The 23,907-nt window shown below is 42.1% G+C and overlaps 1 protein-coding gene across 4 annotated transcripts in view; it reads left to right on the top strand.

Annotated features, from left to right (window-relative positions):
- The window catches only part of LOC129187441 (hyccin 2-like), a 45,542-nt gene extending 26,036 nt beyond the window's left edge, over window positions 1-19,506 (top strand). The window contains exons 6-14 of one of the 4 annotated variants that reach the window (XM_054786726.1): window positions 2,555-2,635; window positions 5,824-5,939; window positions 6,259-6,354; window positions 7,678-7,794; window positions 11,613-11,700; window positions 11,810-11,966; window positions 12,101-12,121; window positions 12,499-12,666; window positions 17,912-19,506. In XM_054786726.1, the coding sequence (XP_054642701.1) occupies window positions 2,555-2,635; window positions 5,824-5,939; window positions 6,259-6,354; window positions 7,678-7,794; window positions 11,613-11,700; window positions 11,810-11,966; window positions 12,101-12,121; window positions 12,499-12,666; window positions 17,912-18,528 (1,461 nt within the window). In that variant the 3' untranslated portion in view covers window positions 18,529-19,506. The remainder of the gene's footprint in view (window positions 1-2,554; window positions 2,636-5,823; window positions 5,940-6,258; window positions 6,355-7,677; window positions 7,795-11,612; window positions 11,701-11,809; window positions 11,967-12,100; window positions 12,122-12,498; window positions 12,667-17,911) is intronic. The other 3 variants (XM_054786727.1, XM_054786728.1, XM_054786729.1) reach the window with 3 other exon arrangements.
- Window positions 19,507-23,907: the final 4,401 nt, after the last annotated feature.

Raw genomic sequence — 23,907 nt, 5'->3', positions numbered from 1 at the left:
ATCTGAGGCCATGGTTCTCAGTCAGAAATGGGTGGATTGCTCCCTCCGGGTTCGGAATGAGGTCCTTCCCCAGCTGTAGGAGTTCAAGTATCTCGGGGTCTTGTTCACGAGTGAGGGAAGGTTGGAACGTGAGGTCGACAGGGGATCAGGGCAGCATCTGCAGTAATGCGGTCGCTGTACCGGACTGTCGTGGTGAAGAGAGAGCTGAGCCGGAAGGCAAACATCTCAATTTATCGGTCGATGTTCCCATCCACACTTATGGTCATGAGCTTTGGGAGAGAGAACTTGGAAAAAAATATATAGGACAAGTTTACAACAGGTTCTAAAAAATATCAAAGACTTGCCCAGATAATGGAATAATTCCGGATACTTTTGAATTTTCATCGTAGGAAGACAACAAAGCTATAAACATGTAACAAACACCATTATACATAGCCAAGGCACTGTGGAATCTGGAGTGTGCAGACGGATTTGTTGTATCTTCAAAAGCTATGGCTCTACATCCAGAAGAAAACTGCTATTACGGAAATGTGATTTTTGTGAATAACTACTGAACTAATATTGACATCATTATGAATCCAATTTCTAATGGTATGTTTTCATGGTCACAGAATCAAAATATGTAGATTCAAATAAATGTAGGACTAATATTTATGGTGTAAATCACAATGTGGGGGGAACTATGGCGCTTGCCGGAGGTCTGTGCTCTCTGAGTGCTTTTCTAGTTTCACATTAGAAGACCCCAAGTTTTTACAACTGACATAGTAACATACAACATTTTAATCTTCAGAATGTGGCTTATGTGGTATCATATGATCTGACATTTAACTGGTCAGTGCATCCAGGTCAGGTGACACAGGAAGCCTTGTTTGACCCCAGTTCCCACACATGTATTATTCATTGGTGCATAAGGCAAATAAGATGCTCATAATGTGGAATGTTGACACTTTTGAAAAGAAGCTCTTTAAATGGATCGAAGCTGAGTGGACTGAATGTGGAAATTTCTATGCGGCATAACAAGCAATCATTTCGTTCTCAGACAGGTGCGGCATTCTTGAGGTCTTGCAGGGAAAACCCCCGGCTAATGGAGCCGGGCTAGATTGCATCCCCAGGAAAGCTCATCTTGGAAATGTGTGAAGAAAAAGAGCGAGAGACAGCGAGAAATGTCAATAGAAAGAGTTCCATTTCAGCCAATGCTGCTAAAAGTATACTAATGCATAATTTATTCATGTCTATCTATTTCATTACACGCACATGCTACACACACACACACACACACACACACACACACACACACACACACACACACAGGCACACCACTCTCTTCAAGTCTGATAAGCCAGAGATCTGATAAACAGCTCTGCTCTCAGCACTTTCATCACATATTCAGTGATGTACTACGAAGCAATGTGGTTTGTGTGTGTATGTAAGAGACTTGGACCAACTGTGTCAGTTTTCATATTGTTAAAATTATGAATCCTCTTGGGGAGTTTTATTAAAAAATATGAGTATATGTTTGTCTCTTAAGGTTACAAGGTTAAGGTTAACATTGATCCTGTTTAGCAGCAGTTCCTTCTGGAATTCAGTAGTGTTTCTCACCTTTCTTATCAAAGTTCTGGCACTGGAAACTTGTTTTGCAGCCCTCCAAAAAAGACACAAAACAGAACCCTCTATCACACCACAGTGCACTTCAACACATCAGCACATGGTGCAGTGCTGGAAAGGAGGAAGGAAGAAGACCAAACAGAGTCAGACAGTCATTCTATGTGTGTTGTATGTACAAGTAAACCACACACACACACACACACACACAATAAGGATGATCAAATGTTTCCCTGACCAGATCTGTTTATAGTGTCCCAACTCTAAAAGAACCACGATCCATTCTCCACAAGAGGCTGAGTCACCAGTGCGTGGATGGTTTGTTAGGGCACTCAACTAGTTTGTTAGGCACACTGTTTGGCCGTACTGAGACTGTGGCAAAAGCCGAGACATTTATAATCAAAACTTTTTTACTGTTCTGTTTCTTAAAATGGCTGATATTAGTACATTGTTTTTTATACCACTTGTCCTCACTAGGGTCATGAGTATGCTGGAGCCTATCCCAGCTGTCTTTGGGCGAGAGGCCGGAGTAAACCCTGGACTCGTCATGTTCGTGCATGTTACATAATTAATATGACGGCACCTCCCTCCACCTTTCACAATAACCAAAACGCGCCACAAATTTGCTGTAATGCAGTGTTGTATCATGAAGTGATGGTGCTTGCATTAGGACAAATGAGTGTAGCGCGGTGTGAGTCTACTATATGTGTGAATGCATCTAATACTGACTTGAACAGATTGTATCTCATGGTGGTAAGCCACACATTCATCTCAACATGGCTTACTCATTCCCAAGTATGGAGGGTGAATTTGGGCCCTGCGGTGGTGTGTGTTGCACTGATTAAGGTGTTAAGATTTCCAACAGTGAAAGAGCATCAGCGACCAGATTGTTTAATGAAATGCTTTATTGCTTTGATGACATGGCTTCTGTGGCTTGTTTTCACTTTACCAGGAGATTGTGGACAAAGATGGCAACGGCAAGCTCCTCTCTTTCACCATCCCTTCATTATCCAAACCATCCATTTACCACGAGGTGAGATGTATCTTTTTATGCTCGATTTCTAACCTCGCCTTTCCGCACAGGCGCTAGCCATTTAGGCAGTTTGGAAGCTTACTCTCAAATATTTGCACTCGCACTTAGCCTCAAAGCCAGTTGATGATTCACCATCTTGCCTCGCAGCCATGCGGAGCGCAGTAATTCAATAACACAGCTTAGACATGCTGACAAAGAGCTTGCACATGCAGAGCAGCGTGCTACACGAGTCCTTTCCGTGTTTACATACAAAAAACAGAATGCGCATGTTCGGCGAGGCTCCACAAAATCGCAGCATGCAGCCTGTGCTCTTGGTGTTTTATCACATTAACCACCATTAGCTTGAGAGGCTCTCTAACCTGCATGCTGAGAGAATACAGTAATGATTGCAGAGGAGGGACCGGTAATGGCAATGAGCTTGTTCTACTGTAGGGCAGGTCTCCAAGCATTACCATACACTTGAGTCTCCCCTCATAGTGGGTGAGATACTTAAGAGAAAATATCACTTCAATTTAGTGAAGAGGCTTGGTGATTACAATCCCTCATATACTGTACTGTAATTACCACTCAGTTATCACCCCACTCTACCGTGTTCTGCCAATTATTCAGATAACCAAAGCTAAACAAACTACAGACTGAATGCTATTGGTGTCCAAAGTCCAGCTTGTTGCTTGTTTTTTTTTTTTCGTAACTCATCGCAAAAATGAAATTAAACATGGTCTGCAAAACAAAAGATACCATTGTAAAAGAAATATAACAAAGAAAATGTTATGAGAAAAAGTGAAAATATTGACTAAAATGGGACGCTATTATATTTGCATAGTATTTTGCGTGACCTGAGCTACTTTGAATTGATTTTTGCACTTAATAAAAAGATGAAGAATATTATAGTGTCCCCCTTGCATGCTTGCATTTTTCCGTATCAACCTTTGATGGAAAATGTTTTGAACAACTCTGGTTTAGTTTATTTTGAACATGCATTAACGTCTTATCTTAAAGAGCATCACATGTTTGCGCTTGCACAATTCAACATGTCCAAAAAGGAGTAGGAAGAAGCACAGCTTTTTTAAACCTACCCCTTCAATGAGTCTCAGCACTTACTACTAGTTTGATGACTCCCTCAAAAATATTAGAAAATATTACCATATTGCAATTTTCTAATAGGGAAACAGAAAAATAGTGTGATTGTTAATAGTGTAAGTCGTCATTTTGTGTATAAGGCTTAAACCAATCTACTATGTTAAGCATTTATATAAAGAAAAAAAACTGCTTGCATATCGGCTTTGCATTTTTTGCATCAACATTTCAACTTCTGTTTTTTTTTTTTTTAGTAATCATATTTTTCGAATTTGAAATGATAAAATGGGTTTTAATCACCTGAATTGTACAGGTTATATGCTGTCGTGTTAACGCTTAATGCTTTTCTTAACGCTTAAAATTTTGCGGCTTCACGCTATGACAGTTTTTCAAAACATATTAATTAATGAATTTGTGCTGTTTCGTGGTTGACTACGGCCTGTTAGTAAAACAAAAAATAGATGTATTTAGGCCAATTTGACATATTTTTGGCCTTAATTAAGCATTTTCAGGCATAAAAATGGTTAAATGAACTAAAATGCAAATATACTGTAAGACAGTCAAATACAGTACATATTCTACACTGGTGACTAGGAATCAGTAATTTTACATGGATGAGATAATAGCCACTGCAGGTACTCTGTGATAATGTTACTCTACAAATGCTATCGTGTGTGAGTCTATATTATGCACAGTGTAATTTATGTCTTAAATGACTGGCTTTTATGTCTACAATATTGGGTAAATGAGTGTAAAGGTGACTATAGGGGTGTTATTTCATGTCTTGAGGGCTCTAATAATGTTACAAACCGGATTTAGAAAGTCGTAAACAGGTTTTCTGTGTTCTCAACTACGAAAATACAATGGTGCCTGGTTAATGTCATTAATCCGTTCCAGAAGGTCTGACTCAAACCAAAACGGACTCTAACCAAGGCAAGTTTTCCCATAGAAAATAATGTAAGTCCAATTAATCAATACCTGACACCCAAAAATGTTAACACAAAACAATGCCACAAACATGACATATGAAATGGAGAAATTAACATTTGAATTACATTAATGTCAAATGTATAAGAGCACTGCAAACGCTTGCCTTAAAGCTTGCCTGTGTGTGTCTCATTCATATGAATGGGCTAACTTTTCCACCACCTCAAGTCAGGGGGCATTCTCACGTAGATCCCTTGCAAATAGAGGAATTAATGAAGCTAAGGGTAATGCCTGCTGTGCGTGTCACAGAGGATGCAGCGGGACCAAATAATGGCACGATTGCTTCATGGATGCAGGAAGTGGTGCTGACAATGCATACCCATGTGGGAACAATGCATGTTGCGTGTACTACTGTCGTGCACTAGATGTAAACAGTACTTGACAAGGTGTAAGTGTTAGAAGTCGTGCGGGAGCGTGGTCATTTTGTGCCGACACAGTGCGGTCGTGTGTTGTTTACATACCTCTGAAATCAAAATTCAGAAATGTAAAATTCAGAGGTCTTGCACTCATGTCTCGGTACGGTCCTTCGTCTTTCTGTTTTGTGCGGTCCATGTGTTTGTTATGTCGTGTATCTCTCTCTGGCAACAGCAACTCTGATATAAACAAATGCTGTTGCCCTAAAAATGGCGCCCGCGGCCCACAATGCATTGCATGATCACCTACAAGTATGGCGGCGTATTCAAACCTTGTGCCATTTTCAACACCAACCAAGCAGGCGAACGCAAACCAGAGCAACATTTTTGCAAAAAGTTTGAATGTTAATCGAAAAAACACGTGAACTGTGGCGGACTTTAACAGACGTACCAATGTATTCCATTTATACATCAGGAATCCTATACTTGGCGTAAATTCACTTATCATGGTTGGGTCTGGAACCAATTAATAATCAAGGGATGACTGTAATTCACATACCGTACTGGGGAAGTACTCAAGATGCATCACAATCTGCTACTATAATATTTTTATATCCACTGTGTTGAATAAGTAGCACAGCTGTTTAGCACCACTATAAGTTGTTAAAAATGCCTCAAAATGGATTGATATTTCTGCCCACTCAGCACTTGATTTTTTTTTTTTTTACGTAACACAAAAATTTGTGTGTTTGTGTGTGTGAATGTGTGTAGCCTTCGACCCTGGGCTCAATGGCATTGACAGAGGGAGCTCTGTGTCAACATGACCTGATCCGAGTGGTGTACAGCGGCCTCCATCCTCAGAGAGAGACCTTCACGGCTCAGAACAGGTACCCCTGGCTGTTACTGGAGCACAAGGCGTCATAAATAATAATCACCGACCTTTAGCAGGACCAGGCCTTCCTTCTAGCACATCTGTAAATCCAGCTGTGGGGATGATATATTGTTAATGGCGAGAAATCCCTGACGCACTTAACGCTTGTCGCCTCGCTCTGATGATACATAGCTAGATTTTACCTCCCATTCATTCCTGGTGTGGTGTGGATCTCTTGCAGTGACACACACACACACACTCCAAAAGACTTTGTTACAGAATATACCATTTCTGCTAAATCATGAATACTCTGACATCACTGTGTGTGTTTGCAGGTTTGAGGTGCTGTGTTTCCTCATGCTGTGCTACAACGCGGCTGTGGTCTACATGCCACTGTCCTCATACCAGTCAGCCTGCAGAATGAGCTCACGGTGAGACGCGAACAGAATATGCATAAATGTCTTTGGCATAAATATATTCCAACCTTGGATTATATCCGCTGCCTTGTGGCAGCACACTGCTTTATTATGCTTCTGATTGTTTTAAATTCATGCTTCATAGTAGGAGTATAATGTTGTAACGATGTGTTGTCTGCTTGAGCTGCTGCTCACAACTCATAGAGGGAATATTTGTCCTGATCCACTATTTTGGCTTCTGATCCGATTTTTTTTTTTATAGTCTTGCCGATCCAATCCAATCCGGTACCAATCCATTAAAAAAAATAATAATAATAAGCTTTTGTTACAAATGTGAATTTGTGGAATTGAATATGGTTATGAAAATAGCTCTTAAAAACATTAAAATAATGCAACCAAAGTATTGCTGAATTTACTTTTTTATTACACAGCGTGACCAACAATATTTTAAGGTAAGGTGTAACAATATTAACAAAATAATACATAATTATTTCCCTTTACTACATACAATTTTGTCTGGAAAATAACTCCACGAAAGCAAAAACTGCTATTGGCTCTCATTCAAATGTTCTGGCTTTTTGTCCCTTAAGCCCTTCTGTGTCCAAAGAGTTCTTCCTTTAGTTTGTAAACAATATAACAGTATATAAAAATTGATGGAGCAATATGAAGAACACAAAAAAATCTAGATATTTGTGAAAATAAACAAGAAGAGAACTGAAAAATATTGATGTCATCACTCTACTATCAATCTGATGCTGATACACTGACACTACTATTGGTATCAATACTAACTTGAATTGATCTGCCCACCCCTAGTTAAAATGTTAGGCACAATTTTGTCTGTACAGTTAATGAAGTTTTAAAATGAGCTGTGAGCTTAGAGGTTCAGTATGGTGATAGTATGATGGTACAGTATACATAGCTCATAGCTCTTTAATTCATTTCTTTCACTGACATTTCATCTTCCTGACGACATCTGTCAGTGCACAATTTCTAAGGGGAATTGCACTTTTAAAAATCTTTTCCCATAGATGTCCTGCAGTACTAGATAAAAATCAATAATTATAGATTGACAAGATGAGTGTCTGTGCTCCGGGGCTCCGGAGTTGCCGGCCAGTAATGGTCCCACTGCAGTGTCTGCAGACTATTTCAGGATGTGAAGACATTCCCACTGTGAGCAGGCAGACGGACAGCGCCTGAAGCAAGCTCACTTTTAGACATGCAGCAAGCTGTGACTGTGAAGATTGCAGAGCTTCAGAACAATGCTCAGGCCTCGAGTGGAGCCTTTTGAGCGAGGGCATAGCTCACTAAATGCTGTCTGTGTGCGTGCATTCACAGGTTGTGTGTATGTGGCTTCCCCCGGCAGCAGCAGAAACTCTGGAGGGAACCTTGCAACCGCGTGCTCTTGGACCCCGAGTTCATGGTGCAAATGCTGACTGCTGTTTATCATGCCATGTAAGTGTTTCAGCCTTTCGTCTACGTTCACTGGCCACTTCATTAGGTACACCTGCAGTACAAGAGCTGTGTGGAAATATTTAGCCTTTACAAAGATAGCAATGATAGCAATTTCTATTGAAACTACTATTGTTTGCTTAATTAATTGTCACTTAATATTTTGCCAAAATATTTCGACAACTACATTATACTACACTCCTGAATTTAAACCATTAACATGTTTTATAGAGCCACGATTGAAATACCTTAGTAACGTTTTCAGTAACATGAGGAATTTCCATATTTATAACACTTGTATGACAGTACATTACACTTTTTTTATTCAGTAGTTTGTCATTATTAGAGTTAAATATAGTTCATTACAAACAAATTAGAAGCCAGTACTATATTTTTGTCAGTTTTTTCTTTTTTATAAAAAATTGTAATTAATACGTTTCCAGATGATCTACAGTACATACTACCTTGTATATAAATGAGGTGTGTTATGAAGCGGAGTTGGGCCTTTATCCCTTTAACCCTTTATCTTCCAATCAAGGACAGCACACATCCACAACACTCATTATTCACACTCCTACCGTCAGGCAGACGCTACAGGAGTTTGAAGTCCAGGACCACAAGGCTGGCAAACAGCTTTTACCCACAGACCATCAGGCTCCTCAACAAAGCACTCGTACACGCCGCACGCAACACACGCACACACTCATAGCACTTTATTTATTTATTTATTTATTTATTTATTTATTTATTTGTATTATTTACTTGTATTAATGTCTCTTCTGTTGTTGTTGCTTAATTTATTGGTATATATGTTTATGTGTTTATGTTTCTTATGTTCTTATTCTTTCATTTGTTTTCTTTCTTTTCTTGGGAGAATGAACAGAATAAGATTTTCATTGCATAGTATAACTGCTGTTTTACTATGCACATGACAATAAAACTCTCTTGATCTTGATCTTGATCTTGAATACATCGTCACTGATACACCTGGCTTTGATTTCTGATACTAACTTGGAGCATTAGTAGCTAACTTTGTTACGTTTTAATCTTGCGTGACGCCCGTACTCCAGTGCATGTCCTGGTCAGCGTATTGATGAATTCAAACGCTTACATCACAGAATTAACGGTGTCTCTGCTGGTTGCCACCAAGTGGTGCATTCTATTTGGACTCCATTGCTTAACCACATGATTAACAATCACATGATTAACAATCAGTGCCACACAATGGACAGAATTAATCAATGGTTATGTCCATCCCCATTAACCTTACACACCCAGCTCGCTCTCATCTGATCTGACAAGAGACAAATGCTTTTTGTTCCTGCCGCAGGAAACAAAAGGTTCCTTGTACCATCAAGATGAGAAAAATGATGCATTTTCATTTCTGAGGGCCTGACAAGCAAACGAAAAGGCCGGGATGGATGTTTCTATCGGCTCGGCCTGCCCTCTCTTCATGTGCCACTGAGTCATTCGGGGACATATTAACCTAAATCCCAGCGTGTCCTCCTCGGCTGCAGCCAAGGTCTCTGTGCATGTTGTGTGGAGTTTCATGTGTGTGATAGCAGTGGCTGGCAATGAGGTGACTGATGATGGGGATTACAAAAAAAAAATTTTTATCTCTCGTTATATATACAGTGTCATTTTTTTTCCTCCCTGGCAGCAATCGCCTTATAGTATTGCTACTGTGTAATTCTGGGGGGGAGGCAATGAGCAGTAGATTGGTCGCGCTCCCCTTAGCATATCATGCTAAACAGTGGTGATTCCCCTGCCAGATCAGGGGGGCTCTCACTAAAGACGAGCTATCATCAAGGAGCCGTAATCAGCTTTGCATCAGCCGTCCTCATGAGGAATTAAATAACTTGCTCCCCGGGTGCGCTGCTGATGTAATCAGTCTGCACTGAGGGGAATTTCTGTCCTTGACGGTTTTAACATATGACACACTGGAGAGCAGTCAGCAATCACTGAATGGATTGCCGGTCATAATATTTGCAACATATGCACAATTTAATGAGCTGCAGTGCAAGAGTTGCTTCAAAAAATCTGCCTTTTATAAAGACAATAAGGTTGAATTTTGGCCCTTTATAGCAGCGGCGTCCAGCTATAAGTCCAGCTTGGTGGCCATTTGGAGTCGAGAGCTCGTTTTTTTTGGCATATTAAAAACAAACATTAAACATGACACTGCACTAGAACATTACAAATGATGATTTGTGCCACAGTGAAAAGAAAAAAAGTCCCATCCATCCATTTTCTTCCGCTTATCCTGGTCTCGGTCGCGAGGGCAGCAGTTTCAGTAGGGAAACGCAGACTTCCCGGTCCCCGGCCACGTCTTCCAGTTCCACCTGGAGGACACCAAGGCGTTCCCAGGCCAGCTGCGAGACATAATCCCTCCAGCGTGTCCTAGGTCTGCCCCGGGGGCTTCTCCCGTCTAAGCATGCCCGGAACACCTCACCAGGGAGGCATCCGGACTAGATGCCCGAGCCACCTCAACTGGATCCTATTGATGTGAAGGAGCAGCGGCTCTACTCTGAGCTCCTCCCGGATGACTGACCTCCTCACCCTATCTCTTAGGATGAGTCTAGCCACCGTACGGAGGAAACTGGGATTGACATCTCAATCCCATCCCACTGCATTGTTTTCTGATTCAGTTAAAAAAATCTGTTTGTCCAGTCCTATATTTTGTCATTGTAGTTTTCTTGAACCTAATATCGTGTATCGTCTTGTGAGCTGCGTGTATTGTCAGTCCTACAATTAAGTATAGTCAGCCCTCGGAGTTCACCGCAAGCAGGGTAGTAAACGAGGATCAATGATACCTTCATAAACAATAGGATCTTTATTTGGAGCAAGCGCTCGCCAACAACTGAATTGAGAGTCATCAAACACACCGATAATCTCAGCCACGGTGTGAACAAAATAATCAGCACAATGCATCCATGGCAAGTTAACACATAATATAATGATATTATAATTCAATAAACAACAATAAGCGATAACGACAAACACATAAACTCAAACTGTATTTACAACGTGACCGAAAGGCATGCTGGGCAGCCCACCAACAGCTCCTGTCACTTACACAGTATGCATTGCTGTAAACTACTTTATGTAGTTGTTAGAGATTACGTGTTGTTTATTATTACTCTCCCCGTTTCAGTAGCAGTTGGTTATGTGTTTTAGCAACCTGTTACGTTGTGTCCTACTTATTTGAACCGTGAGTTAAATTGACGTTCTGTTGCATTGCGATGTCAAACTCATGGCGAGCTAGCCCACCCGTCACTGGAAACAAGTAACTTGTATTTGCACTCTGCAGTTGTGCAAATGTGAAATTCTCCTGAGATATTGGCTGAGTTCCTTGGACCCTTCCCATTGATTTGAGAGGGCTGTCAAAGAGACACTATCATCTGCAGTCAATCATGATCACCAAAGAGTGGTGTGTAAACGTCAGAAAATGCTAAATAAATTCAGAACTGTGCACTTATTTTGTTTCCCCAAACTTAATAGGACGTTGAAGCCCATGTTGAGTGACAAAACTTGTGACTGTATTGTTATGTTCTTGAGCTTCATAAGATGGCCATTACTTACTCACTTTTTGGTTTTAATTTTGAGCTGTGAATTGTGCAGGTCTACCAAATGAAGATTGTACGGTATGTTGGTTTTTTCTAATCAGTCTGATAAGAGTCGCCGTCCTTCCCTGTAGCTGCAGACCTACTGTTGCTGAATAACTATAAATAGTTGAGTGACTCAAACATCAAGGCCGGTTGTCAGATAACATCACATCATTGACGTTGTTGAACGCCGTTGTGCATCTGTGTTGTGTTTTCTAGATACAATGGAGAGTGGGAGATGGGGAGGGAGGCTCTGGAAGACATTCTGTATAGAGCCCAGCTGGAGCTTTACTCTCAGCCTCTCCTGGTAAGGCCAGCAGCAGGGGATTAGGTGGAGGTGTTTCATGTGTCAAGTCAGTCACTTGTAGTGATTTGGCTGGCATGTTGACGTCTGTTTCATTATACGTCACCCACAGTTGGGCAACGCCATGAAGAGCTCGTTGCCAGACAGCGCTCCGGATGAGCCGCAGGGCCGCAAAGTGCTGCAGGTGGAGGTGACACCTACCATTAGCCGCATCTCCATCTCGGCCATCACCACCGCCTCCATTCGACGCCACCGCTGGAAGAGAGAGGGTAAGGCTTGCGGCAACAATGAAGGAAGCCATAACTTTTAGTGTGTCAGTTTGTGTCCTTGAGCACCATTGGGAAGCACTTCGAATATGAACGTTATACAAATATTTATCATATATTTTTTCAATCTGTGAAAGGCCACAAGAAGGAGCTTTTAGGTGAGAAAATTGACCTTTTTTGTTTTTGTGCTCCTGAACAGTGAGAAAGAATGCTGTTTACATTGTGATCCAATCACACCATAAGCACTGTCCAAATGGTGTCTCCTGTGTCTATGCAGTTGCCATCGTGTAGTGTCTGTGTCACAGTGCTGCTTCTTCTTCTCACTGCTTCCTATTCTTTCTTTGCCTGTCTCGTCATGACAAAATGGTGCTTGTAGATTTCACCACCTCCATCGGGCAGGATGCTTTTAGAATTCTAGCCTTTTGTGTTTAGTCGTCTAGAAAATTGATGAATGCACACTTGTTGGGTCTGCTCTGCCAGAAGTGGTCGAGGCCCGCCGGCACTAAAGAACCACATCTGTGTTGTTGACTCCCAGATTGTTTTGACTACTCGAATGATGCCGAGTTGAGCCTCACCGTCACTCGTCCTAACCACCAAACCCCAACAGCGAAAGAGCAGAGAGAAGCGGGGCCTCGCAGTCACCACCATCAGCACCACTACAGCAACAGCAGCAGCATCATCATTCCCCCCATCACACTTGAGGGTAGGGGACAGGGGCGGACACCCTGAGTAGCGAGCACCCTATCTTTTTCCTTCTCCACCTACTCTTCAGCTTTGAGGGATTTCTCTTTGCTGTCCTCTGCCTTTGCACTTCCCCAAAGCAACCCAAAGTGCCGTTTTCACCAAGCAGGTACTCTTAGGTGCAGTTTAGCACATGTATTCTGAAGGCTATCAAAATAACCAATCAGAATGTATCCTTTTTTGGCACCCCGCCTTAGGGTAACATCTACAGTGGTTTGTGGTCCTTTTTAGTACTAGTCTATTTCATAATGTTACACGAAACTGTGAAAACTCTACCGCATTGATCGCATCAGTCGGAACGAGACCAGCTAACGCACAACAACAATGCAGGAGAACGAGGGCCTCCTGTATTTACTTCTGTACGCCATAGTGAGGAGGCAAATTTAATTAGACTAAGTGAAGTAAGATAGATGCAGCAAATTGGGTACTATGGAGTATAATAATGCTGTGTACACAGCTAAGGCACAGCAAATTTACGGTGTACAGTGGATCCCCACACAATCGCAATTCAGCATTCATTGCTTTTTTTGGTGAAAACAATTTTTTTCTCTCCAAAAATGGGCCATTTTTTCTTCAGAAAGCACATCTCATTCACCCTCCGTGATAACAAAGGTAAAATGCACAGCATACATGCGCCACTGTTAAAATTGCCCACAATTTTTCCATGTTCGCCTTTATAACGGTTTTTCCATCAAGCGTTGATATTTTGTACTTTGTTTGGCAGTCCTTGAACGCGCCATAGTTGTTGCAACACGCGCAATTGAAACTTAAACTCCTGATCAAAATTTTTGACCATTTCAAAAATGGCACGAATTTACATTTTGCTCTGTTGAGTCTTAATGAGGTTCTAAATAGAGCTTCAAAATGCAACAAGAGGAAATGGGAGAGAGACAAATTATGAATTTATCTTGCTTATCAAAGCGTAAGACCACAGCCTTTTAAAAGCCCAAATCTTGGCTAAAATGTAGATTTGATGTCATTTTCTGTCAGCTATTCACACTGTCAATTGCACCTTGACTCCGACTCAATTTGTTCATTGATGATCTTACATCATCATCCATTAGTGGTCAGTACCTCTACATTTTATAATGTAAAATATGTTTAATAAGTGTGTGAGGCACACTGAAGAGAGACGAGGAAGGGTGCTAGAGCTTAATTTAATCTAATAATTACAGCAATCACTCCTTTTCCTAATGTTGATGTGAAATCAGAGGAGAACGTCAATGTCAAGCTAGCAGGAGGGTTTGGAAGAGGGGGAGCTAGCCGTGTGCAATTGGCTAGTGCTCCGGGAACATAAGCGGGGTCTACTGTACTGTGTGCTACTCAAAATACTACTCCCAATATCTTGCTAGTGGAAAAGGAGGATTGGTACCGAAAGAGTGCATCTCGACACAGTGCTTTCTTTTGATTGGTCGACGTTGTTACCGCCTCCAAGTGCAAAACAGCAAAGAAATAGATATTTTGATCACCCTTAGTGATTAGTTTCTTAGTCAATTTGTAGGATTATGCAAAGAAACTACAGTCACCCCCATGGGGTCTAAATAACATTTTGTTTATAATCATATATACAAATTTATCACTACAAATTTAATATACATTTATAACCACCTCGTCGACACACACCGTGTGTTCCAAACTGTGCCGTGCCGAGCTGAACCGAATTGTCCCTCTTGGTGTAAACGTGACTTGCCTTGTCCAGACTCTTAGCTAACAGCCTGCTGCTCTTTGCAGCCTGGTGCCTATGCTGCTTTGAAGGAAGTGAGGCCAGCGGCCTGCATGGGCTTGTCATGATGTCAAATCCTCCCTTTCTGCTGCCCCAAGCAAACATTCTTACTTTGGCCCTTGTCACTCACTGAGTCATCGACGGCATTCCTCAGCCATAATAGTCAGGAAAAAGTACATCCGTTTCACATGACTGGCAGAGCACCAGACGTCTTGTTTCAGTGCTGCAGTTCGCTGCACCATTTTTGGGTCGCTCAGGCCCGCCAGTATTCAAGTGAGGGACTTTCTCTTTTTGCAGTCCAGCAGCGTCAGTCATTCTGCCATGTCGCATTACTTCCTCTGCTCAGTGAGTGGGAACGAGCCCTCCGTCATGCATGCACTTGCTTCAGCCAGCACCTCCACAAAGCTAACATTTAGAAATGACTGAAAGGTCACGTGAAGAACAAAATGCCAAAGCAGTGCGATGCAGACCCATTAATTGCCAGCCCATTTTGTCCTGTTGAATGTCTTCATTTCTGTGTGCTTGCTTCATCTTTAACCTTTGATGTAACACGAGCATCAGCAGGTGTTGCTCAGCCCTCTTTGCATGATCTTACCTGGAAAAAATCAGCAACTTTCGGCAGATCTTCCAGTGGAGAGGAATGGGGGGGGAAACGATCTTGTTTGTACTAACTTGATTGCATGCATGTGTTGATGCTATGATATCTATTGAGCAACTGTGTGGTGTTCCACAGTCATTCTATATTGTTTTACATACTGTAGGTGTGTTTTTTGTGAGATTATATTGTCTCAGGTGGACACTACAACTCAGTCACGCTTTGGGACACATGAATTCATCGAGTGCTGCAAAAGAGACCATGTTAAACATGCGGCTACACTGATGACGCTGCTATAAAAGTGTGCTGTCATCACATGGTTGTGTTGTTGGAAGGTGTAAAATCTCCCCTAGAGTGTTCAATGAGACCTGAAAGTAAATTACTTTGTAATTGTACTGATTTGATTGCAAACACATAAAAGCTTGACATAAGAAAGGGAATTGTAGGGACAAACGTGTCGGGACACCTGTCTACCTCGTCTACAGGAAGTTAACATTGTTTGTCTTAAAGCAGAGGTGTCCAAACTGTTTTCATCGAGGGCCGCACACTGAAAAATCAAAGGATGCGGGGGCCGCTTTTACATTTTCTAAATCAATGCATGAAGATATGCAAAGACTAGGGGTGTCCGGAGAGGGGGTGTACGAGACGAGATTTTAACATTACTTTTAAGAAAGGTCCAATGAAAAAAATACATACGTATGATAATACACTGCTCAAAAAAATAAAGAGAACACTCAATTCACACTCGGTCAAAACTGCTGCGCCGTTATTCAAACTGTCCACTTTGGAAGCAACACAGATTGACAATCAATTTCACATGATCTTGAGCAAATGGAATAACAGGTGGTGTCTTTTTTCACTTTAATTTTGAGTGTGACTGACTGCAAATCCAGACCTGCATGGGTTAATAAATTAGATTTCAGTTGATAATTTTTGTGTGAATTTGTTGCCAGCACATTAAACTATGTAAAGGCCAAAATATATAATAAGAATATTTCATTAATTTAGATCTAGGATGTGATATTTTAGTGTTTCCTTTATTTTTTTTGAGCAGTATAAATTGCAATCTACTAATTTAATTTCTACTATGTTACACTCTTCTGCACTCTGTGTGTATGCTCGCAGGCCCGCCTCCACCCACTGAGACAAAGAGACTGTATGACTGACAAAAGGGCTCACTCCATTCATATTGTTCTATGGAACAAGTGCGCCAAGTTGCTGAAACCAGTGCACAGAGTGAACTCGCTCAGAGGCGAGACACACATGCAATATACTGAGGCAGACCAAATTATCGAGTTCTTTTTCATTTGTGTTTTTTTTTCAGCACCCGCGAGACTTTGGAACGAGAAATCTAGTGACATATTAAGCTTGCGAGATCTTGTGACACCCCTAGTAAAGATGTTTTTTTTGTATTTAAAGAAAAAATAACCTACATCTCAGCTTTGTTTTATCTGTGACAAAGCGGAGTATGAACCGTTGTCTCTCTTTTATCAAGGTTAATTGGTTCCAGACCCGAACACGACAAGTGAATGTCTGCGAAGTATGATTCAATGTTAATATAGACAATATTTTCGTAGTAGAGCATAGAAAACCTGTTTATTCATTCATTTTCTATGCTGCTTAATCCTCATTTGGGTCGCGGGGGTATGCTGGAGCCTATCCCAGCTGACTTTGGGTGGGAGGCGGGGTACACCCGGGACTGGTCGCCAGCCAGTTGCAGGGCACATATACTGTAGACAAACAACCAGAAGAAGAAGAACAAAGTTAGAAGCCAAAAATGTACCACTTCCACACGGAATGGGAGGAGAGCTTTTGAATGTGCCGAGGGCTGTAAATGGCCTCCAGGCCGCACATTGGCCACACCGTCCACGTTTTTGGTTTGTGTGGCGTTCATATTTGAGCTCAAATGAATCAAACCACACCAGAGTTCACTTACAAGTGAGATGGGTCTCAGTCCGCAGGGTTTGGATGATGGCGTTGGCAACCAAACGAAGCGTACTGGCACAACAAACACACCAGAGTTGGTTTTCACCGAACCAAGCATTAAAATGAATGAAATGTATGTTACATATTAAAAGAGGTGCTTTTTTTCCTGCTTTGGTCCCGCTAGCGTGTTTATGTTTCAGTGGGATAGCTCGCGTCTTTGCCTTCCGCACTGGCCCGGTTGCCTTGTCAGCCCAATGTGGAGGGCTATCAATCTCATGAGGCGTCCCGACCGGCCGGCACTCTCCGCTGATTAGCAAGCTGGACTTAGCCTGGCCAGGTCATGTGACCAAGCAGCGCTACAAGAAGAATAAATGATGGATTCGGCTGGAGAGCATGCGTCTTCCCCCCTCCCCCTGTGTTCTGTGCATGCCAATTAGGACCCCTTACTGCCCGGTCTCTGTGCATGATGATTGAGATGAGAGGTGTCTCTTAACGTTTTTCCTTTTATATGTCGAAATCTTAACTCTTTTTATCCCTTCCAGCTTTCAAGAAATGGGGTTATACATCTGTTTATATGAACGATGAGCCTGATGGGATCATGTTTAATCAACTTAATTACATTTGAACTCTTATCGGGTCAACTTATTGAACTTCCTGCACGATTATGAATTTTAATCATGATGTACAGTACTGTGCAAAAGTCTTGGGTCACCAGTAGCTTTGCTTTTCCTCATACACTCTAATCGAAATGGTCATGGCTAAACTACATGTCGTGGCTAAAACAACACATCGAGTGGTGGCCCACCACTTTAGCACAGCAAAATACATCACATGACTCGGCTCAGTGTCACACTGGATTGTTCCCTGCAGAGATAAAGATGCTGTATGCTCTGTTGAGCATCACTCATGGAGGGTTTTTTTGTATGTAAGAAATACTTGTCTAAACTACATGTCTGAACTCAGATGCTGATGGTATGAGCGGCGGCGAGGATTCCTTCAACGTGAACGAGCCGGATGAGGGTTTCTCCTCTGGGGCGTCTAACAGCAGCCAGCCCAGTGGCACCAGAGCGGGCGGCGGCCCGAGGGCCAGCAGCCTGAGCAGTAACAGCAGCAACATCAAGAAAGCCATCACGGCCCGACTGTCTCGGGAGAGGGAGCGAGACAGACCCGAGCCTCAGAAGCAGGCCGACCTGTCGGCTGGCGTGAATAGGCAGAGGAAGCAGTCGCCCCCGGCCAGCATCGAACTGGACGCCATTCAGCTGAGTCCCATCAAGAAGCACCTGAGCTTCCCCGCGGGACCCCCTCTGGTACGGACCGGCAGCACCTCCTCCAGCAAGTCTTTCGACTGCATGACCTTCAGCCTGAACGGGGGCAGAGAGGACCAAGAGGGCGGCACAGGAGGCTCAGACCAGGAAGGGGGGCGTCCTGCAGGCGGCTCTCACCGCCACTCCACCGTCAGCCTGCAGGAGGCTCACCTGCTCAGGCCAGAGGAGACCCAAGACCTGCTGTCCTCTGGAGCCCCCCTCACCAAGCAGTCCCGCTCCCCCAGCTTCAACATGCAGATCATATCACAGGTTTAACATGCTGGCACACACACTTCCACAAGCATTTTGGTTGTGTTTCAAATTAGTATCTTTGTTCTGCTGTTGTTGAAAAGCAGCGAAACACAGCTGCTGCAAGTACAATCCAGTGTCAAAAGCACCCATCACATCCTCCCTGAGCATTCCGGTCTCCTTAAACACAGGAACGTCCTTACGGGATGCCATGCTAGCTGTCGTGGTTCCATGACATTTCACCATCGTTTGATTTCCTGACTGAATCAGTCGACTCAGCAATAACGCTCACGCGGAGAGGCGTTCTTGCTCTTCATTCCCTCCCTATCTTTCCCGGGCTCACGTGCAATCGCTCTCGCTTGATTATCTTCCTTCTTAATGGCTGTTTTTAAATCAGGATTATATACAGTATACATTCTGTATGAGGAGATGAATTCATTATTTTTTTATGACAATCCAAAGAAAGACGGTAGCATTTTTTGTTGGCTTAAATACACCAAGAGATTCCCAACTTGCCACACTTATTTATTTTTCTTGATGAGTAATAATCAGATTGAAATCTGTATCATGCTGTAAAACCAAACTGGAGCTCTTACGAACTGGACTTGAGGAAATCGCTACTGATGATTATAATTAAATGTAAAATATACATATATATATACATATATGTGTGTGTAGATGTAATTGTGTGTGGCGCATTATAAGAGTTTTATGCAGGCTGAAATGATAGAATGGAGCACTTTTTTAGTGAGGCCGTATTGTGGCCTCTTCTTGCTGTGCTTTTGCTGCTCTCTAGTGGCCAGTGGCTGTCACAGCACAACAGCAGTAATATTTTTTCCCACTCTACCTCATGTGTTGTTCACCTGGATAAAGAGCCCACTGGATTTGGACATAATCGTACTTGACTTCGTGCATTTCCTCAAATAGCGGCTTATTTACTCACCTTATTTACTCCAACTGGTAAAAATGCATTAGTACGAAAGTATTCTATAACATTCTATTTTACCACAGGTATGTTACAATACATACTATGATTTATTCTATATTTGAGCCTGAGGTCGCTTTATTGGCATTTTTCTTGGCGCTACTAATTTTTGATAAAGAAATCCCCTCTAAAAATACTACATTCAACAAACTTTTTGGATGAGCAGTTATCATATTGTTCTTTAGTTTTGCTTCTTTTTTTTTGGTCCCCCAAATCATTATATTATTTTCTGGTCGATATTGAAATGTTTCTAGTTTGCTATATGCTTTAAAGTCCGCTGTAAACGGCAGCTTTACAGATGCCATGTGTGCTCTGACATCTGGCATGACACATGGTGGGATCAGATAGTAAAGGTGATTGCAATCACCTGATTTTTTTTTTTTTTTTAAATGGGGGGTGCGGTGCTTATTTTTCCCTCGAAGGTCATTTGGGGTACGGCATCTATTAGACTGGAGGCCACTGTTTGAGGAAATACCATATATTCTGAAGATAGATGACCGAAACTGGTTTTAATGCTGTAGCTTAGTGAAAACTTACCCACATTTGAATGAAGTCCTCCTTTTAAAAATGCCATGCGTATTATTTTGTCATTTTTATTTTTTCTTGAAAGTGCACTTGTTTTAATTTACTCCTCATGCATGGAGTCGCCTGCACGCTGTCTGCTTGCCTTATGTTGCAACCCCCCTGGGCCCGGCCGGCCTCGGCGATGCTCACCTGCATGTTTTAAGGCTGTCCCCCTCTCCACCCCCCACCCCTTTTCCTTCCATCCTTTTCACCACATGTGCCAACACACTTCCTGTCCTTAAGTGATTCTATTGTCTTAAATTGGTAGGTCTCCACCAGTAGTGTACATACACGCACTTTCACTTATTGTCATTGTGTTGAAAAGCAGATTATCCACCAAAACGAGGTTATACGGTGATTGTGTACATACATCCATAATGGCTGTGGACATTTCATGAAAGCCCCGGATGCCGTGTTAAGTAGTAATATGTTTATAAGCATGTGGCATCGCAGCAGATGATGTTGCAAAACATGTAAATGTTTCACGTTGGATTCTTAACGCAGTGGAACCCCCAAAATCGATCACAGTCTGCTTTCAAACCCTAATTTTCCCATCGGAAATAATGGAATGTGTTCCAGAGTCAAACCAGCATAAAGCCTTTGTTAACTCTTCATGCGTAAAATGTAAGCATAAGGATATGCAAAAGATGCCTGACGCTCACCTCGTGAAGAGGGAGAAGAACCGTGTTGGCAGAGCAGTACTCAACTGTGGTGGCATTGCACAAAAAACACAACATTCCTGTGGTTGTCATCACACTTTTTAGCAATCATTGCAAGCCTTCTGTGGTGGTACCACAAAACAGACAGCATTTGGTGTACTAGCTGAAAAATAAGTTAACTGTAGTACAGTGTTCCCTCGCTCTATTGTGGTTCATCTTTCGCGGATTCGCTGTTTTGCTGAATTTTTGTAGTGCTTTTTTTTTATTACAGCTATGAATGCTGTTACAGGCCGAGCCTGGCCCTTTAAGAAGAATTGCATTGTGGGAAGTCGTGTCTCTCTCTCTCTCTCTTTCTCTCTCTCTTTCTCTCTTTCTCTCTCTCTCTCTCTTCCCCTCTCCATTCTGCACCGCCCACTGTTGTTCTGATTGGCTGCAGACCACTGTCAGTCAATCTTCCTTTGTGCCGCCCTGCCTTGTCTCCTGTGTCATCGCTAGCTTGATTGATTGCTTGCTTGCTAGCTTGTAAATGAATCTTCTGCAGCAATATGTTTTAAGAAGGATATAAACACGCTACAGTGCAGCGGAACGGCGCCAGGACAAAAGGGCACAGGAGTGAAATACGCGTGAGTGACATAACAACTTCTTGTGTCCGACCTGTAGGTTGATCATTAAAAGTCAAACGAAGGTTTGAACTCTTTTGAGTGTTTAAACAAGAGAAAAATGTGAGAAAATGTTCATGCCTGTCTGAGAAAATTGTATGGCGAGGGGTTTTACAGCCTTAAAACATATAATCATTGAGGGTGGGAGGGGGGGGGGTTGGCTACTTTACGGATTTAACTTATTGCGGACTATTTTGGGATTCTATCCCCTGCGATAAACAAGGGAACACTGTATAATAAAACTGAAATAAAGTAAGACTACTCACCCTCGTCAAGATGCATGAGAGGGATTTGCAGAGTGATAGAGACACATAGGGGTGTTTTATAGGTATCGGTTGTGTTGCTCATATTTTGTTTCTTTGTTGCAATAATCTCTGGTTCTATGGTTATCGTCACACCTTTTTTGCAATCACTGAACTCCAAGGCCAGAAAATGTTGCTGGAACTCCCAACTGGTACCACTTTGGAGGTTCCAATGTTGTTTAAATTGCGTCTGGTTCCATTTGTATTGTTCATTTCCAATTTTTGTTTTCAGTCATTTTAATGCACTTTAATTCATCCAACTCACTTGGAGATAATTAATGAAAATATATATATATATATATATATATATATACATATATATATATAATGAAAAGAGATCTATATATACATAATATATGTACAGTCTGTGTAGGTGTGTATACACTCAGTGCAGGGTTGCTGTTTCTTTTTAAAAAGAGGTATTTTTTGTGACGTCACATCCACAACACAATGCTGTTTGTGTTCTAACAGTTTAAAGCTGTTTATTATTGATTGATGACAAAAGGTTGACTATTAGAAGGTCTCAGGAGTTTATTTTCACACAAAAAGAAGCATCCGAGCACTCTGCAGCACCAACATTTGTGTTCTTGTGGTCTAAGTTACTTCTATGCAACATTAATCTCCCACCTCCTCCTCCTCTTTTTTTTTGGATTTTATCAATCCAAAACGTGTGAACGCGTGTGCTGGTTGTGTTTATTGGCCGTCTTGTGGTGCGACACAGCAAACAAACTCTCTGCTGTGTGTGCGCATGTTTGTGTGTGCGTGCGCGTGTTTTCATTCAAACACCCTCTCAAAGAGCAGCTGCTCCGTGGCTCCCAAGATGAACCTATAAGACAGGAAGCTCGAGGTGTGAGGAGCACTTGTGCTGTTGATGCTGTATAAAATGGAGAGGCTTATTTTAATGTGTGTAAATACAAAGTGTACAAAAATGGAGAACAAGCTGTAAAACATTAAATATAGAGAAGGTAATCAGAAAATTGTTCAATAAATATTGTGATGTAAGACTTTGCAGCTGCCTTTTTAATAACCTACACATTCAATGTGATACAGAATAATATGGATATGTCGTGTGTGTGTGTGTATACATAAATAGGTTACCATGCAGAACAAAAATATTCAGTAATAGACTAGAACTTTGACCTTTTGCCTGCCCAAAAATCATGAAGTTGTCCCTAAAGTACATTTTGGGAATTACTTTTTTTTTTTTAAGTTTATGGTTATGGTTTATTTACGTTATTCCAAACTACCATAACTGACCTCATCAATGACGCATATAAAGTGAGTCCACTGTCTATCCACCTCTAATAGAAGCACACGTGCTAGGTAGCTGCTGTGCTGACAATGCTAATGCTAAAGCAGATGTGTTGTACCTAGCGTAAATACTGTAGTGATAGCCAAGGTTGTTACGAGTGGATCGGCGCTGGACCCCAGAGGCAGGTGAGCAGGTAAATGAGTCTTTAGTTTAAAGCGAACAAATGGTGCGTGGGTAAGGCAGCATAACAGAGAAGCACCATGGACACCAAGGCTTGGTGGAAGGCTGAGTGAGTACCAGACTGGAGAGCCGGGAGCACTGGGCTCACACTCCGTGAGACGCCGGGAAGAGTTAGTTTCTTCAGGAGGAGAACATGAGTTAAGCCAGTCAAGCGGCAAACGTGATCAAGGTCCAAGAAACTACAATACAGTTGTCCATATCTGTGGCACACACCGCAAGGAATAATCCAGCCATAGATGATCAATAATCCATCAGTTTAAAAGAGGTGGGAGCTCATCAGAGGCAGGTGCGCCCAGTAGTCCCGCCTCCAGCGGGAGAAAGGCTCCTGCAACAGAAAGAATACGCCCAGGAGAAGGCAGGGAAGAGCGGATGGCAATGGCAGGAAGTGAACCATGACACAAGGTGTTATAACTGGAGAGGCTACATGTGAAAACTCATTGTGTAGAACAAGTTTATTTTTTAACTTTAATAATCATTTCGGGTGCGTGAGAAAGTGCAAAGGAAAAAGTAAATCTCTTTGACCACATGGTCATGGTGGATCGCCAAGGTAGTATGGGTCGACCGCATAAACGTCACTTTGTAGATGTCATACAACATCAGTCAGCTGATATTAAGCTCCCCGACTGATTCGCTATTGCTGCCCCGCAGCAAAGAGGTTTAAGTGGTAAACAGACAAAATACACATAGAGATGCAACTTTATTTGTTTTTATTTTTCTCATTACGGATAAACTAACTCAGCGGTAA

The sequence above is a fragment of the Dunckerocampus dactyliophorus genome, chromosome 9, assembly GCF_027744805.1.
Source record: "Dunckerocampus dactyliophorus isolate RoL2022-P2 chromosome 9, RoL_Ddac_1.1, whole genome shotgun sequence".
Taxonomy (NCBI): Eukaryota; Metazoa; Chordata; class Actinopteri; order Syngnathiformes; family Syngnathidae; genus Dunckerocampus; species Dunckerocampus dactyliophorus.
Note: the sequence above shows the minus strand (reverse complement) of the source record. Positions and strands in the feature narration are given on the sequence as shown.